Source organism: Micromys minutus (genome assembly GCF_963924665.1).
Source record: "Micromys minutus genome assembly, chromosome: 2".
NCBI lineage: Eukaryota > Metazoa > Chordata > Mammalia > Rodentia > Muridae > Micromys > Micromys minutus.
Window position 1 is genome coordinate 13762087 of NC_137971.1, and position 13915 is coordinate 13776001.

The 13915-nt window shown below is 49.5% G+C and overlaps 1 protein-coding gene across 1 annotated transcript; it reads left to right on the forward strand.

Moving 5' to 3' along the window:
• Positions 1-1515: 1515 nt before the first annotated feature.
• Positions 1516-6571, forward strand: CALHM3 (calcium homeostasis modulator 3; the record flags this gene model as incomplete). Its single annotated transcript, XM_080912082.1, has 3 exons — positions 1516-1802; positions 3430-3685; positions 6062-6571. The coding sequence occupies 3 exons, from the start codon at positions 1516-1518 to the stop codon at positions 6569-6571; spliced, it is 1053 nt and encodes a 350-aa protein (XP_080768208.1).
• Positions 6572-13915: the final 7344 nt, after the last annotated feature.

A 13915-nucleotide genomic window follows, 5' to 3' on the forward strand; every position in this document is an offset into this window, starting at 1 on the left:
CTGCTGCTGGGTGTGTGTTTGCCTGGTTGGGAGATCCACCCCACATCTAGCAAAGGCTACCAATAGGCAAAGGTGAGTCAGACATTGCAAGGGCTGGGTGGGAGGTAAGGCTCCGCAGGTCACCACAGTGGCTGGGACAGAGAGCCAAGTGTGAGCTCCCGGGAAAGCAGATGAGACAGAGGGGTAAGTGGACTCGGGGTGAAGGTGGTGTCAGTAGAGTGTAGAAGGTGGGCAGTCACTGGAAGTTAGGAGAGCCTTGAATACCAAGCTCAGAGGCTCTGAGGCATGGCCACACTAGAGCAGGATACTGTGGTGGTGGAAGGTGTGTTAGGCAGTCCTGGGTCACTCAGTAGCCAGACTTCCACAGCAACAGAATAAAATGGGGGAGGAGCTCACCCTGTCTGGCCATCTAGTTACTCTGTGCGGCCCTTTTAGCTTTTACTGTCAACACAGCCTAGAGCACTTGAGAATAGAGTCTCAACTGAGGAACTGTCCTGGTCATACTGGCCTGTGAGCACATTTGCGGGAGATTGTTTTGATGGTTAATTGTAAGAGAGCCCAGTCCACCATGGGTGGCACCATCACCTAGGCAGACGGTCCTGAGTTGTATAAGATAGTTAGTTCCACATAAACCTCTGCAAACCAAGAAAAGGTTTCCCTTCATGTTTTTTGCTGTACTTCTTTGACTTTGATGTGCATTTCTTGGTCAGAAGTAACACTGTGTGGAATTGCAAGCAGGCCTACCTTCAAGTCCTCTCTCTCTTGAGTTCCTACCCTGACTTTCCCTCAAGGATGGACTGTAACTTACTAGCTGAAATAAAACCTGTCTTTCCACATGATGCTATTGGACGGTGGTCTGTATCACAGCAACAGAATACAAACTAAAACATCATGTGCTATATCTTGTCTTTGCTTACACAGTACCCTCTGTTGAAAGGGCCTTCATCCCCACCCCCAGCCCTTCTGAAAGCAAACCCTGAGATGGGACTCCTGCTCTTCCTCAGCATCCCCTCTTTTAGGAGGCCTCTGAGTAGGAGTCGACACCCCTCCACCTTCCACATAGCCAGAAGCACACAAGAAATCTCCCAGGGCTGGGCTTTCAGGTTTTGGCTCCAGCAGAAAATACAATTTTGCTCCATCCCTGCTCTGTGTCACCACACCCAGAATTTGCCTGTCCCCAGGGAGACTCATCTACTGTCTACTCGAGTATACAAACCTTGAGACAGGCTGTAGAGAGAGTCAAGGGAACAACATAGTGCCCATTTGCCTAGAGATGCTTCGGTCTGGCTGGTCACAGAGCCGCACACCCCACAAAGGAAGGAGTGACAAGCACCTTTAGAGAAAGCCTGCCTCTGCCTTCAGTCTCCAGTGCACCTTAGAGGCTGGGTTGGAGGATGCGTGCTGCCTTTTCTTTTGTCCACTGTGGGTCTAAGAAGAGAGGTGCTCTCCTGTGAACCCCAGGCCCATCCTGGAGTGACCAAGCCTCAGTGTCCCACCCACAGCTGTGTGTCCACCATGGATAGGTTCCGGATGCTCTTCCAACACCTCCAGTCCAGCTCGGAGTCGGTGATGAACGGCATTTGCCTCCTGCTGGCTGCTGTCACAGTCAAGATGTACTCCTCCCTCGACTTCAACTGTCCCTGCCTAGAGCACTACAATGCCCTCTATGGTCTGGGTCTGCTGCTCACACCCCCTCTGGCCCTCTTCCTCTGTGGTCTCTTGGTCAATAGACAGTCTGTGTTGATGGTGGAGGAGTGGCGCCGGCCAGCAGGGCGCCGGAGGAAGGACCTGGGCATCATCAGGTAGGGTCTCACATACCTTTGTGCTACCTAGGACACTTGACACGATCAGATATACTCTTCTTTGCCCCAGCTGCTGACTGACAGCTAAAGATGTTCTCCAGTTCCCATCTGGAAACATGTTTCTGTGTGTGTAGAGGTCAGAGGACAAATTCCAGGAGTTGTCTCCTTCCACAAAATGGAGTCTGGGGACTGAACTCAGGCCATCAACCTTAGCAAATAGCCTTCTGTACCTACTGACCTATCTTGACAGCCCTGGAAAAATTATATTTTTTTGTTCCTATTAGTTTTTATCTTTTCATGGCCACTACTGTAACCATAAAAATGACTCAGTATTTCCAAGAATTACCCAGGTCACGCCAGTCCCACTGAATGCATAGTAGTTGTATGTTTGTTTGTTTGTTGCATGTAGCAAGAGGTAATCTTTATGTAAAGGCTGTGTTTCCTTTCTTGAAAGCTTCCAAAGACAAGCACCTTTTCTGCTGTAGCCCTGTGTCCTCAGAGTCTGGCACAAGTCGGCTGATAAAGCTCAGTCCTAACTGGTATTAATACCTACCTGGGAACAAGGTCCACTCTGCTGAGAGCTTTGTGAGTAAAGCATCTCTAGATTCGCTTTCCTCGGCCCTGGGTCTGCTCCTTCAGCAGACCTGCTTTCCAGAGTGATTCAGCTTTGACACCATTGAGAACTTCAGCCAAGCTCTGAGGACGCTGATCAGTTGGTGAAGTGTTTGGCTAGTACACATGGTGACCTGGGTTGGACCCCAGCACTGCGTCCTCCAGATGGGATGGCACACTCCTGTATCCCAGCACTCAGGAAGAGGAAGCAGGAGGATCAGAAGCTAAAGGTCATCCTCATCTACCACACAGAGAGCTAAAGGCCAAACTGGAATGTCTAAGGCCATGCTGGTGTGTGACCATGTGTGTGTACATGTGTATTACATGTGTGTATGTGTCTGTGTGTAAGTGTCTGTGTGTTTCTATGTGTGTCTGTGTATATGTCTGTCTATGTGTGGCTGTGTATGTTTCTGTCTGTCTCTGTGTGTGTTTCTCTCTGTGAGTGTGTATGTGTGTGTGTGTATCTGTGTGTTTCTATGTATGTCTGTGTATGTATCTGTCTCTGTGTGTGTGTATGTGTATTTCTATGTGTGTCTGTGTATGTCTCTATGTATATCTGTGTGTGTCTGTGTGTATGTCTGTCTTTGTGTGTCTGTCTGTCTTCTCTATGTGTGCGTCAGTCTGTATGTCTATCTCTGTGTCTGTCTGTCTCTGTGTGTCTGTATTCTGTGTGTGTGTATGTTTATATGTGTCTGTCTCTGTATGTATGTGTTCTGTGCATGCCTGTGCATGTCTCTGTGTGTATCTGTCTATGTGTCTGTTTGTGTCTGTCTGTCTCACTGTGTGTGCCTGTTTCTGTGCATTTTCTCTCTCTCTTTCTCTGTGTGTGTACGTTCGAGTGTGTGTGTGTGTGTCTGTGTGTGAGAGAGAGAAAGAGACAGAGAGACAGAGAGACAGAGACAGAAGAAATCCTGGCGAAGCTCCCTCAGCTAGGAGGTGGCCACAACACAAGCACAGTTCTCCCTGATGTAGCTGCTGAAGGTTGCCCCTTGACACCTCCTTTCTTTGCTTTTAGGTACATGTGTTCCTCTGTGCTACAGCGAGCTCTAGCAGCACCCCTGGTCTGGATCTTACTGGCTCTCCTTGACGGGAAGTGTTTTGTGTGTGCCTTCAGCAACTCTGTTGACCCTGAGAACTTTCTGGATTTTGCTAATATGACCCCCAGCCAGGTGCAGCTCTTCCTCGCCAAGGTGCCCTGCAAGGAGGATGAGCTGGTGAAAGACAACCCTGCTCGCAAGGCCGTGTCTCGGTACCTCCGATGCCTGTCACAGGTACGTGCCTCATAGATCCTGTGCTGCCTAGTTTCATGTCAGAAGCTAGAGTCATCTGAGAGGAGAGCGTCTTGATTAAGAAAATACCTCCAGAAAAATGGGGTTGTAGGCAAGCATGCCAGACATTTTTTAAGATTAATTAATTAATTAATTAATTTAATGTATGTAAGTGCTCTGTCTGCATGTATACCTGTACACCAGAAGAGGACATCAGATCCCATTACAGATGGTTGTGAGCCACCATGTGGTTGCTGGGAATTGAACACAGGACCTCTGGAAGGGCAGCCAGTGCTCTTAACCACTGAGCCATCTCTCCAGCCTATGTCAGGCATTTTCTTAATTAATGATTGATATGGGAAGGCACAGACCATTGTGGGTGGGACCATCTCTGGACTGGTGGTCCTGAGTTCTGTAAGAAAACAGGTTGAGCAAGCCATGAGGAGCAAGCCAGTAAGCAGCACCCCTCTATGGCATCTGCATCCACTCCTGCCTCCAGGTTCCTGTCCTGTTTGAGTTCCTGTCCTGGTTTTCTTCAATGCAGGACTACAACACAGAAGTATAAGCCAAATAATCTCTTTCCTCCCCACATTGCTTTGGTCATGGTGTTTCATCACAGCAATAGTAACCCTGGCTGAGGTTAACCAAGAGTAGTAGGTGTAAGGGGATTGGTACTGCTATCCTTGAGGGGTGAGCCCCGGGCTGTTGATACCAACTTACCCAGAACAGGTCCCAGGTGCCCACCCTCCTGAAAGTCCCCCGAGCTGGATGGCAGAAGAGTGGAGCTGGCAATGTAGTGCAACACCTGCCTCCCCCCACCCAGACACGGACCCTCTTGAATTTCATATAATTGCTGCTCACCGAATACTTCCACACCAGGTGCTGTGTTAAGCATTCTCTGTGCGACCCTTTGTTCAATTCTTGGACCAACTCTTTGAGACGGAGGCAGTTCTTAACATCCCATGTTTCAGATGGGGTAACGAGGCTCAGAGAGTTTTAGTTCACAAGGCCGAAGTCACACAACTGGTAACAGGCAAGGCAAGCTCTGGATACCCGTCTTTCTAACTACATCCTAATACTGGAGCATCCACAGCCCCTCTCCAGCCAGGCTCCCAATTCCACCACCACCAATGCCTGTGCCAGTCTGTGTCAATCACAGAGCTCATTACACACGGAGCATCTCCGGGGCTCCAGAGCCCTATACTCAGGTGTGAAGAACCTCAGGGAAACACTAATACTCAACTCGTTTGTTGAGGAGCCTGGGTGTGACCAAAAGGACAACTGTAAATGGTGGGAAACTCGCCTACATGTGATAAGGATTTTCACTGTTTGTGAGTCTGGGGAAAACCTGCATCTTTGGAAGACAGACAGGAGGAGTTGGGCAGGTGTGGGCTCCAGCATTAGAGAATGGCTCCCAGTCTCCCTCACAGCTGGCCTTTGTCCCTACTTTGTCCCCTTTGTCCCTACACTCAGCTTAGTAGCTCGAAAAACATAGCATCGTTGGAAGAATGGATGGGAAATGTAGGCAAGGATGGGGGAAGAGCTAAAATGAGGTGAGCAGGCCACAAGCAGAAGGAAGAATATGGATGTTACAGTAAGTTCAGCTACCTGGTCTGACTCCTGGTGGGTCTCACTCATGTGCACCAGGCAGGAGCCATCTGGATTCGCAAATGAAAGACACACACACACACACACACACACACACACACACACGACAGTTAATTTTAATATGTCTTGACCAGCTCAAAGGCTGGGCAGTGCTAATCCTCCACCTAGCTAGCATACATTTCCTGCTGATACTCCTGGCTCAATCAATACCTTTTAAATCTACGGTTTATCTTTGTTACCTACATTTCGGATGAATTTTTGCAGTTCTGATCCGTCTCCCTCCGAGACATGGCGATCTCTTCCTTTCTCTTCCAGTTCCTAGCCCGTGCAAATCTCCAAGTCCTGCCTCAGTCTACCTGTCCAGGCATTTGCTGTTGGCTCTTTATTGATCCATAAACTGGGGACAAGGACCTTTAGCATTTAAACAGGCAGATTCCCGATTTTCGGGGGGGAGATGGATTAATTCAAAACATTAGAACCAATTCCCAACATCTGGAGGCACGAATGGATGGGAAGATAGGTGGATGGCTGGAAGGAAGAAAAGCCGGTAGGTGGGAAAATGATGGACACACAGAGGAGATGAGGGACGATTGGATGAATGGAAGATGTGGGTAGACGGATGAATCTGGAGGATGCCTGGCGGGATGCTGACTGAATGTGAAATGTATGACTGTGGTAAAGGATGGGGAGAAAACAAAAAGAAGCACACAACGTGTGCAGCACCAGCACCAGAGCCCTACCGCATCTCGCTAAAGCCTTCTCATCCTCCAGGCCATCGGCTGGAGTATAACCTTGCTGGTGATAGTGGTGGCCTTCCTAGCCCGCTGTCTGAGGCCCTGCTTCGACCAGACCGTCTTCCTACAGCGCAGATACTGGAGCAACTATATGGACCTGGAACAGAAGCTCTTCGATGAGACATGCTGTGAGCATGCGCGGGACTTCGCACACCGCTGCGTGCTGCATTTCTTCGCAAGCATGCAGAGCGAGCTGCGCGCTCTGGGGTTGCATCGGGACCCAGCCGGTGGAATCCCAAAGTTACAGGATCCCCCAAAGCCCCCGGAGCCCCCGGAGTCCCCGGAGGATCCGGATAGTGGAAGCGGAAAGGCCCATCTGCGTGCAATCTCCAGTCGGGAGCAGGTGGATCACCTCCTAAGTACCTGGTACTCCAGGAAACCGCCGCTTGATCTCGCAGCATCCCCAAGGCTCTGGGGGCCTGGCCTCAGTCACCGTGCCCCTATAGCTGCTCCAGGCACCAAACTGTGCCACCAGGTCGATGTATAGGGATCTTGCAAGGCTCCAAGAGCAGCAGTTTTCCCGTGTCAAATTCCCATACTGGCACGGGTCTGGAAGCCAGCCTCCCCTGTTAGCCTCCATCCCAGAGAGCCCAGTGTCTATCCAGTTTCTGGGTATGTTCCCTGTGGACACCGTTCCCTCCGGGCCCTGATCAAATTCAGATTCTTATTCAGTGCATTCAGACAGAGTTCCTGAGTCTATCCTTTCCTTCCATTCCTTCTTCCTTCCTTCCTTCTCTCTCCTTTCCTTCCTTTTTCCCTTGCCCGTTCCTTCTCTCCTCACCCCGCCCCATCTCTTCTGAAGATGGGGCGTCTAGCTGAAGATGACCTTGAACTCCAGGCCTGAGATGCATGACTAGCATCCTGACGCGGGCTTCCTTAGTGTTAGGATTACAGGTATGAGCTCAGCTTCCAGACTGTCGTCTCTAACAAGCCCCGACATAATACCGGCTCTTCTAGTCAGTGGATCAAACTTTGAGTAGCCACAGTCTGAATAAATCTGTTGTAGATGTGGGTCATAGACATTGACTCCACATTTAAAAACAAAAAATTATCATAATAGAGTTACAGGCCTGATATTTATTCATTTGATCGTGTAGTCTAGTGAAGGGATGATTATTTGCACCCTCACTTTAAATTTGAATTATATTTTTATGTATTTCTTTATGTATTTAGTGGGGGAGTTGCGCGCATGCGCCACCACCCCTCCGCGCCCCCCCCCTCCGTGCGCTTGCATGCACATGCGCCTTGGTGTGTGTGTAGAGAATTAGAGGACAACTTGTAGGAGTCCTCTCTCTTGTTCTACTATGTCTGTCTCAGAGATGAAACTCAGGCCATCAGGCTTGGCAACAAGTGCTGTTACCTGCTGAGCCATCTCGCCGCCCTTTCGCCTGTGTTTAGGATTTATTATATTCTATGTGTACGGGGATGCTGCGGGTATGAGCACGTGACTGGCCACAGACACCAGAGGAGTGGGATTCCCTGGAGCTGGAGTTATAGGCAGTTGTGAGTTGCTTGCTGTGGGTGCTGGGAACCAAGCTTGGGTACTTTGCAAGAACAATATGGAGTCGTAACCACTGAACCATCTCTCCAGCCTCGCCCCCACCCCATTTGAAAACCTTACTCTGTAGCCTTAGCTGGCCTGGAGCTTGTAGTGATCCTCCTGGTTCAGCTTTGTGAGTCCTGGGGCCCAACTTTCTGTCTAGCTGAAGATGACCTTGGACTTCTGACCTCCCTGCCTGCACTTCCCCAGTTCTGGAATTACAGATGTGCCCCAGATGTACCTAGTTTCGGAGCACACACTAAGTAAGCCCTTTGTCACCTAAGTATCACATCATTGTTTGCAAAAGAAAACTAAACCAAAAGGGTGTTGACATTGCCCAAGGTCACCAGTGTAGGGGCTAGCTTTGAGTGTCAGGATACCTGGCTCTGGGTTCTGTTCTGAGCTATGATACCAGTTTACTCTCTAGACCTTTTTATTATCCTTCAATGCCCTTGTTGGGTTTCTTGCTTGCTTCTATCCAGGTTCTCATAGTAGGTTCTAGCAAGCTCTGCTTGGTAATTCCTCATGAAAACCTTGGGCACTAACTCACAATGTCCATTCCAGATAGTTTGTGTTTTCCAGATTGGAGAGATGGCTCAACTGGTAGGATGTTGGCCCAGCATGACTGAGGGTCCTTGTGGAAACTGGATGTGGTACACACTTGTATCCAGCACTCAGGATATGGAAGCAGGACCATCAGATGTTTGAGGTCATCTTCAGATGCAAAATGAATTCAAGGCCAGCCTGGGCTACATAAGACCACGTCTTAAAAATAAACAGATGGGGCTTGTGAGATAGCTCTGGGAGTAAAGGCACCAGCTGACAACCCTACAGACCCGACCTCAGTCCCCAGAACCCACTGGATAGCAGAGAAGCTATCCTTGCAAGTTGTCTGCGACTTTCCACACATGCCCCGGGCAGACACACACCACTCTCTCAACACACAGTAAATAACTATTAAAAAAAATCTCAAAAATAAATAAGAAAGAAGGTTGCTTAAAAATAGCTTATACGTTCCTGTGGAATACCAGTTTCCAGCAGTTCTGTTTGTGTCTGGCCAAAGCTAAGCCTGGCCCGCGGCTCATTTAAGCCAGTCATCTGCCCTCTGGCTGGCGGGGCTGCCTCTCTAGCTTTTCTACCACCATCTCTGCTGCCTGCTGCCTAAATTCCTAGTCAGTAGCATCCCCTTCTCAGGTGGCCTCTTCCCCACAGTTCTAGCTGTGCCCCCAGCTTGGTCAGGATGTCTCCAGGACCAGACAGGGGTGGGCAGCTTGGGGACAAAGCCTGAGAAACAGCACTGGTGGATCTTCTAGAAAAGCCATGACTTAGTCTCCAGCAGCGCAAACAGGAAGATCAAGCCCGCGGCTTCCTCTGACCTGCATGACTCATTTGTTCCCAGATGCAAAGCTGGGTTCTGCTTCCTCTGGGCCCTAGGCAGTATTGATGCCCCTGGATGACCCTCCTGGAACCTGGATCCCTCCTTGAAGCTATTTCTACACCCTGGGTTCTTGCTAAAGGGCCTGGTAAAACCAGAAAATCGCTGCAGCCCAGTTCCCCCCAACTTCCTGACTGTGGTCAAGCCATGCAAATGTCTGCAGTAGCATGGGGCACAGGACATGATTTAGGCAAATGGTTAGCGGCAACTGTGGCAGAGAGTGGAAAGAGAGCTTAATGTTGGGCCGCTTCCCGTGGGTGAGCTCGTACCCTGGGAAAGGAGGCTGGGGCATGGCCACCTTGGACTCTCTGCAGCAGCAACACAGACACTGTTAAAAAAAGCCACCAACCGTAAACACCACTCCTTCCTTCTTACTCAGAGCATTTATAGGACACCTCCTGCATAAGGCACTGTAACAGGAAATATAGAAGAGACGCTTCATAGGTGACGTCAAGCAGATCACTGTTGAGGGGGACAGAGATGGGTTTAGAAATGCTGATGATCTAAAGCAAACAGGGCAACATAACCTGGAAGCTTTGGGGGAACAACGAAGCTCTAGACTGAAGGACAGTGACGGTATCATGTGACTTGGTCTTAAAGGATGGGACGGTTTTTGACAATTGGAAAGCAAAACGAGGAGGAAACAGAAAAGGCACATCTATGGAGTCAGCAAAGGGCCCGCTGCATTTGCTCGTGAAGCAGATACAAGTGAGAGAGTGGGAGGTAGGGACAGGATGAATGAGGTCACAACCCAATGGAGGGGTGCGCGTGCAACCTGACACAAGGAAAGGAAATGTCAGAGCCTGAGAAGTTTGCCAGGTAATGGCCCCTGAGCCCAAGGACACCTTCTCTGGACCCTCTGGCCTCACCATGGGAGGTCCTGCACCCTCTTTAGGCCCCAGTTGGTAATGCTGCTGTGGTGGTTTGCATATGCTCAGCCCAGGGAGTAGCACTATTAGGAGGTGTGGCCCTGTTGGAGTAGGTATGTCACTGTGGGTGTGGCTTTAAGACCCTCATCCTAGCTGCCTGGAAGCCAGTCTTCTGCTAGCAGCCTTCTAATGAAGATGTAGAACTCTCCGCTCCTGCACCATGCCTGCCTGGATGCTGCTTTCTGCCTTGATCATAATGCATTGAATCTCTGAACCTGTAAGCCAGCCCCAATTAAATGTTGTTCTTATAAGACTTGCCTTGGTCATGGTGTCTCTTCACAGCAATGGAAACCCTAACTAAGACAGCTACACACCCCCAAACCTCTCTGCCATCATAACCCACACTACGTTTTGCTGACATAATTGCAAGCGTGAGATGCCTCCAGCTCCAGGTGTGCCCCCAACTAAGAGTGGGGGACACAGACTCCTCTGGCTCTTAAAGACCCTTCCTTTCAAAGAGAGTACTATCTTGGGGGCCCAGACACATTCTTCAAGTCTCAGCTAGTCCTGGATTGCGGCCCCCTGACTCTGTCCTATAAGGGAGATACAACATCCGACATGCAAGGTAGACATGTTCTAAAAAGCAGTGGCTCGGGCAATACATGTCTTTCTTATGCAACCTGGGCACTAGCAGACCCCACATCTACTCCAAGAAGGGGAAATATGAGAATCCACAGGGATCATTTTAATACCCTGTACTATATACAGGGGACTGAAGGAGCAAGCAAGTGGCTGATGACAAGATCAAGCAGGAAATGCTAGCTGGGATACGTCTAGGTGAAGTGATGCTGAAAGCTACAGGAATGGTTAGAGCTGTTGAGGAGAGAGAAAGAGAGAGAGAGAGAGAGAGAGAGAGAGAGAGAGAGAAGTTAGAGTGAGCATTTAGGGTATGGAAGAGGATCAGCTAAAGAGAGAAAGGAGCAACCAAGAAGCAGATAGTGCAAAGTAAGGGGGTGCCAAGGGGGAGTATGTAGGACCCATGTGGATGCTCAGGCAACTCTCCCTTCTAGAATTATAAAGGAAGGATAGAGGCTTCAATCCTGTTCCAGTCTCTGGTTCTGATGCAGGGATAACCATGCACTTGCCTGTGTGGGGAAGGTCTGGGACTGAGGACCACACGGGAAGCAGAGGGATCCTAACGGAGAGGCTCTTAGAAAAGGAAGGCTTTCTGATGTGCATCCAGCAGCATCTAACCTCCCTCCTTCCTTGATTCCTGATCTCTGTTGGCAGAGGTGAGAGTAGGGGTTGGGGGTCCTGTCCCAGAAAATCTAGGGAAAGCCAGTGGGAAATGGTCTGGAGTGACAGGCGGTGGCAGAACAGAAGTGACACTGGGCTGCCTGCCAGTAGCAGCTGCCTGGGCAGTTAGCTCTGCACACTCACTGGGCCCTAAGCCCTCCTCTTCTCACAGACCCTCACCAGGAAGGGAAACCTAGAACCATCAAGGCAAGTCTCCTGTTTGGATCTGAGTTCTCACCTCCCTCAAATTTATCCTTTCCTTTGATCTACATTTGGGTATTCACTTGGCACCTATTAACTGATCACCTATATTAAGTTCCAGGCATAGTATAGACTAGTGAATACTGAGGCTGGAATGATGGCTCAGCAGATTAGAGCACTGGCTATTCTTGTAGAGGACCTGGGTTTGGTTCCCAGCACCCACACAACAGCTTACAACTGTTTGTCGTCTGCAACTCCGGTTCCAGGCAGCCCACTGCCCTCTCCCGAGAGCACCAGGTACTGATGTGATGCACATATATATATATATATATTTATAAGCCTGAGCCCCAGACATTACATGAACAGCCTCTCAGCACAGCTATGTTTGAAATAAGGGTGCTGAGGAGACAGCTCAAGGGCTTGGAGAACTTGCTGGTCAAGTTTGAAAACCTGAGTTCAAATCCCCAGCACCTACATAAGAAGTCTCCCTTGGTTATTCATGCCAGGAACCAAGGAAGGCGGTGACAAGCAGATGCTGAGAGATCACTGGCCTGACAGACTCACATAGAAGGTGAGCTTTTGGGTCAGAAAGAGAATCTGTCTCCAGGCATGAGGAGAAAGACAAAGGAAGGAACCCAGTAACATCCTGCTCTGACCTCTACCTCTGCACGGTCATGCGAGGGTGCAGATTGACACAGAGACACAAAAGAGACACAGACACTGAGCTGAGCTGAGAGCTCAAATAGACCCTTCTAAAGAAAATATATATATATACATACATACACACACATATACATACACACATATATACACATATACATATATGCATACACACACACACACACACACACACACATATATATATATATATATATATATGTATATATATATATATATATATATGTTAGCATTCCTTCTAAGCTCCACCACAGTTACCTAGCAACAGCCAGGTGTGCCTGACTCAGTATAAAAGGGGCTATTTACCCCCTCCTCACTCTCTTACTCTCTTACCTTACCTTCCCTCTCTGTTCTTTCTCTCTCCATTCCCCTCTCCCCCCTCTCTCCACATGCTCATGGCTGGCCTCTACTCCTCTCTCTCTCTCTCTCTCTCTCTCTCTCTCTCTCTCTCTCTGCCTTTCTCTGTCTCTACTACCTCCTCAACTCCCCTCCCTATGCCCTAAATAGACTATTCCATACTATATCAATGGAATGGCTGGTACCTCTAAGGAAGGGAGGCCCCAGCATGGGTCCTGCAGAGGCACCCCCTTCCCCAACCCCACACCATACCTCTGGAAGACTACTGTGTCTATAAACACTGCAATGGAGATCCAGGGGCAGACAGACACCTCTTTTTCTGGACCTCCCTCACACTAGTTCCTTCTGACAACTGTCTTCTGGAGGAGTTCCTTAACAATAAGTCTTCCAGGGGCCACCAACCCTGGGACTCCAGTTGTCCCAGAGACACCTAGCCTCATGGCGGAGGGAAGGAATATTCTTCCCTGCCATATGCTATTTGTGACACAGTAGCCTTTCCACTCAATACACAAATTGATCCAGAAAAGAAGTTAAAACAAAAACCAAACAAACACGCCCCCTTACCCTCCCTTTCATCGTCTACTCCCACCCACAAGGGCTAGCCTAGGCTCAAATCCCCCTTCTCCACCTATGACCTGAGTGGCCTTTAGCTAACAGATGATTCTCTCTGAGCCTCAAGCCTCACTTCTGTAAAACGGTAAAGATCCCATCCCACAGGATTGTACAAGGGTTACACAATATACGTGAGGGGTACACAAGTCAGATGAGGCCATGACAGCTCTTGTGAAACATCCAAAGATGCAGTCAGACCACCACTAATGTGGTCACATGTACATTTCTGTACCCAGACAGCAGCCGCCCCAAGTGCATGCACGGTCAAAAACATAAGCTGTTCTTTCTGATGTTCTGCCTCAGTCTCTCCTTGCCCCAGACAAAGAATCATCCCATTGGATCTAGATCTGGTGTGCCTGTCTGAAGGCTACAGGATCAAAGGGAGCCTTCCCCTTGGAAGGATCATGGAACCCCATCACCCTGTGGGCCATGGGTGGGGGTAGAGAGGTAGAAGAAGAAGCCTGGCAAGAGCTTGCCACCCATAACTCACAAATACAGACCCGTCTTCAGATACGCAAACACAAAACAGGCTGAAACCCTAACTTAGGCAACGCGTCCCATCCAACTCTAATACCTGTGTGATGCCATAGCCTTAGCATCCTGGGGTCTCAGACAAGAAAATCAGGAGTTCAATCACCACTGCCTGCCTCAGCCTCTCCCACCCCCAGCATTTCCATATCATCGGATGATCATTGTCTCAACTGATGGAGTTGCTCCCTGGGGTCCCGGCTGAAAGCAGGAGAAGGATACAGAGAGACCACATGCTTCCCCAGAGCCCAGCAGCCTCTCAAATTCCAGCTTGTCTGCGCCTCCTCCTCCCTCCCACACCCAAAGAAAACTGGT